Source organism: Tachysurus vachellii, chromosome 19, assembly GCF_030014155.1.
Source record: "Tachysurus vachellii isolate PV-2020 chromosome 19, HZAU_Pvac_v1, whole genome shotgun sequence".
NCBI lineage: Eukaryota > Metazoa > Chordata > Actinopteri > Siluriformes > Bagridae > Tachysurus > Tachysurus vachellii.
Window position 1 is genome coordinate 20544190 of NC_083478.1, and position 3777 is coordinate 20547966.

The 3777-nt window shown below is 40.4% G+C and overlaps 1 protein-coding gene across 4 annotated transcripts in view; it reads left to right on the plus strand.

The window, feature by feature from the left end:
* Positions 1-3187: 3187 nt before the first annotated feature.
* Positions 3188-3777, plus strand: part of si:dkey-65j6.2 (puratrophin-1) — a 21094-nt gene continuing 20504 nt past the window's right edge. For all 4 annotated transcript variants that reach the window (XM_060893941.1, XM_060893944.1, XM_060893942.1 and 1 more), the window contains exon 1: positions 3188-3361. In XM_060893941.1, the coding sequence (XP_060749924.1) occupies positions 3359-3361 (3 nt within the window). In that variant the 5' untranslated portion in view covers positions 3188-3358. The remainder of the gene's footprint in view (positions 3362-3777) is intronic.

Here is a 3777-nt window from a genome sequence, read left to right on the forward strand (position 1 = left end):
AGAGCTTTGTTTCACTTTTGATTCTCCAAGTTTCTCAGGTTTGATGACTTACGTGCTCCTCTGATGGTTTAGATGATTTTCACAGCTGTTTTGTTTCAGCGTGAGGAGAATCTTTACCTGACACAAGCTTACAGCTGGGGCACGGTGGCTTAGTGGTTAGTACGTTCGCCTCACACCTCCAGGGTTGGGGTTCGATTCCCGCCTCCGCCTTGTGTGTGTGGAGTTTGCATGTTCTCCCCGTGCCTCGGGGGTTTCCTCCGGGTACTCCGGTTTCCTCCCCCGGTCCAAAGACATGCATGGTAGGTTGATTGGCATCTCTGGAAAATTGTCCATAGTGTGTGATTGCGTGAGTGAATGAGTGTGTGTGTGTGCCCTGTGATGGGTTGGCACTCCGTCCAGGGTGTATCCTGCCTTGATGCCCGATGACGCCTGAGATGGGCACAGGCTCCCCGTGACCCGAGGTAGTTCGGATAAGCGGTAGAAGATGAGTGAGTGAGTGAGCTTACAGCTACAAGAGGAACGTTACTATTAAACCGATTCAGTCGTAGAAGACAAACTGACAACTTCTGGCCAATCAGATTTGAGAATTTAACAGATAGTATAAATATAATTTACACCATCTTTCAAAATTAGAAGCTGAACTGAAAAGTATCACTAAATATTACATTGATATATGATGATATATTAAACCATCATCCTTCCTGTACGTCATTGTTATTTACTATACATCACAATATTCACTCTGTGTAATATTTGTATATAAGAATTGTTATTGTGTTGTGTTAATTGTGCTTAGTGTCCTTAGTGAACACTCAGAAATTATATGAACAAATACCTAAAAACTTTATATATAATGTCACAAATACAAAGATAATCAAAAACATTAGGATACAGATGACAGGCTGAAGTGAGTGACTAATGAACTGGAGTCAAACATTCATTCCAGTTAAACGACTCATTGAGATTCATTTACTGATTCTTTCAGTTGAATCATTTGCCCAAATGTTCAGCCTGCTCACATCAAACAGCTAAATGAGTACAAAATAGCTAATGCTGAAAGATTCACTGTCAAACGGTGACTCGCTAAACAAGAGAGTGAAAGATTCACTGAGTCAAATACTGACCCGTTGAAACAGAGATGAGTGAATCTCCTACGGGATGAAGATTCACTGACTTGAGTCCTGACCCACTGAGTAAGAGAGAAATGTTGGTCTTGATTGAAAGATTCACTGAGTCAAACACTGAACTGCTGAACAAGAGAGTGAATTTCAGATATGACTGAAAGATTCACTGAGTCAAACAATGAATGATGAATTTCAGATATGACTGAAAGATTCACAGAGTCAAATGATGAATGATGAATTTCAGATATGACTGAAAGATTCACTGAGTCAAACAATGAATGATGAATTTCAGATATGACTGAAAGATTCACTGAGTCAAATGATGAATGATGAATTTCAGATATGACTGAAAGATTCACTGAGTCAAACAATGAATGATGAATTTCAGATATGACTGAAAGATTCACGAGTCAAATGATGAATGAGTCAGTAAAGGAAAAAAGATTAAAAATACAACAAGTGAACCAGTGTCGAACATCATAAAGTTTGTTATATTTAAATATAGAAATGTAGAGCTTTGGATTCTTTAGCTTTTGTGAATAGTGAAGCTTATCGGCAGCGACGTGATGAAAGGAACCGATACCAATAAATTCACTCTACAGAACAAAGTGTAAAGTTTACAACAGCTTACAAATAAAATATCTTCTGTCTACCCCCAAAGCCAGGACTAAAGAAATGTCTCCATCTGTTTCCTGTCGCCAGTCTGTATTTACTTCTTATATTTACTGACCTTTATCTACTCTTGGTAGTTTATTTCATATACGATGGCTCTGATAAGGATGACTCTGGGTCCCATTACTGCTGGGGAGGATGGAGGATTAATATCTGCTATCTTTGACTGTAATTAGTCTTTAGTGATTGGAGATTTCTATTGAAAATTCTTCTGTTAAATAACATGCCGTGGACAGATCACAAGATTTCCCATGGGTTGCCAGGTCTCCACTACTTCTGCTTCAGAAACTACACCAAAAAAAGTATGTGAAACAAGCCTAGAAATTCTGTGCACTGTCAAAGCAGAAGCATTTCTTGGTCTTTGATTGAGACCGAAGTTCACTAAGGCATTTCTATTGATTTTTACAGTCTATAATCCGCTCCATAATCCCCCTTTTCTCCTCCGTATTGTTGTGATTATATGACACAACAGAAATATGTCTTTTCATCATGAACACATTGTTCCTCTTCATCATGGTTGGGGAAATTGCTAAGATGCATTTTTTTTGTCTTTAATTTCAATTGAGGATTAAAAATGAATGACTCAGGGTTTTGTAGCTGATGTGTAAGTTAGTTAGGTGTGTAACTATAAACAGATGCTGAGGAAAACAAGAAGTCAAAAAAGCCAGAAAAAGATTTCAAATGGAGGTCACACAGGAAATTGTGAATATGTAGATTTGCCTCTAAATGTCTTTCCTCTGAAAGCCCTGCTATCTCTCTGCTTCAGTTTCTCACGTCTTCGTCCCTCATGTTTACATCACGATCCCCAGAAGAGATAAAGTAAGAGAGAGAGAGAGAGAGAGAGAGAGAGAGAGAGAGAGAGAGAGGGACAGAAAGAGAGAGAGAGAGAGCAAGAGAGAGAGAGAGAGACAGAGAGAGAGAGAGATAGAGAGAGAGAGAGAGTGAGAGAGAGAGTGAGAGAGAGAGAGAGAGAGAGAGAGAGAGAGAGGGAGTGAGAGAGTGAGAGAGAGAGAGAGAGAGAGAGAGAGAGTGAGAGAGTGAGAGAGAGAGAGAGAGAGAGAGAGAGAGAGAGAGAGAGGGAGCGAGAGAGTAAGTGAGCAAGAGAGAGAGAGAGAGAGAGAGAGAGAGAGAGAGGGAGTGAGAGAGTAAGAGAGAGAGAGAGAGAGAGAGAGAGAGAGAGAGAGAGAGAGAGAGAGAGAGAGAGAGAGAGAGAGAGAGAGAGAGAGCAAGAGAGAGAGAGAGAGAGAGAGAGAGAGAGAGAGAGAGAGAGAGAGAGAGAGTGAGAGAGTGCGAGAGAGAGAGGGAGTGAGAGAGTGAGAGAGAGAGAGAGAGAGAGAGAGAGAGTGTGTGTGAGAGAGAGAGAGAGAGAGAGAGAGAGAGAGAGAGAGAGAGGGAGGGAGTGAGAGAGAGAGAGAGAGAGAGAGAGAGAGAGAGAGAGAGAGAGAGAGAAGCTGTGTGTTACAGCTTTCTTTCACCAGAATGAGGGAAATGATGGAGTTTAGGTTTCTCTGTACAGGACCGATGAAGACACTTCTGACTCGATAAAACTCCTTCAGGACAAAATGGTAACAATCTTCTGTTCATTTGAGTCACAATTTAAACTTTATATCACGTGTGCTCTTTTACACGTGACACACGTAGTAATGCCAATATTATGCTACAGGTTATTTCAAACTGATGGAGTTTTTTAGAGATTTTTGAGTTGTATAACTCTGCAGCACTGAGTGTCTTGTGGTATTTGGTCATCTGGTAAATGTCCTAAAACACAAGGCTGTGGTGTGGACAGTGTTTACGCTGCGTAGCAATAAGCGACATGGTAACGCTTTAGATTAACACTCTGTTGACTGATTTATGGAACACGAACAAACCGAGTCGTTAATGTTTGTACTGTATAATGAAGAATGTTCTTGGTGATTATTCAGCTGAATGGTTTTGTAATTATTAAACCCAGTTCAGTTGAACACTGTTAGTAAGTGTTAAT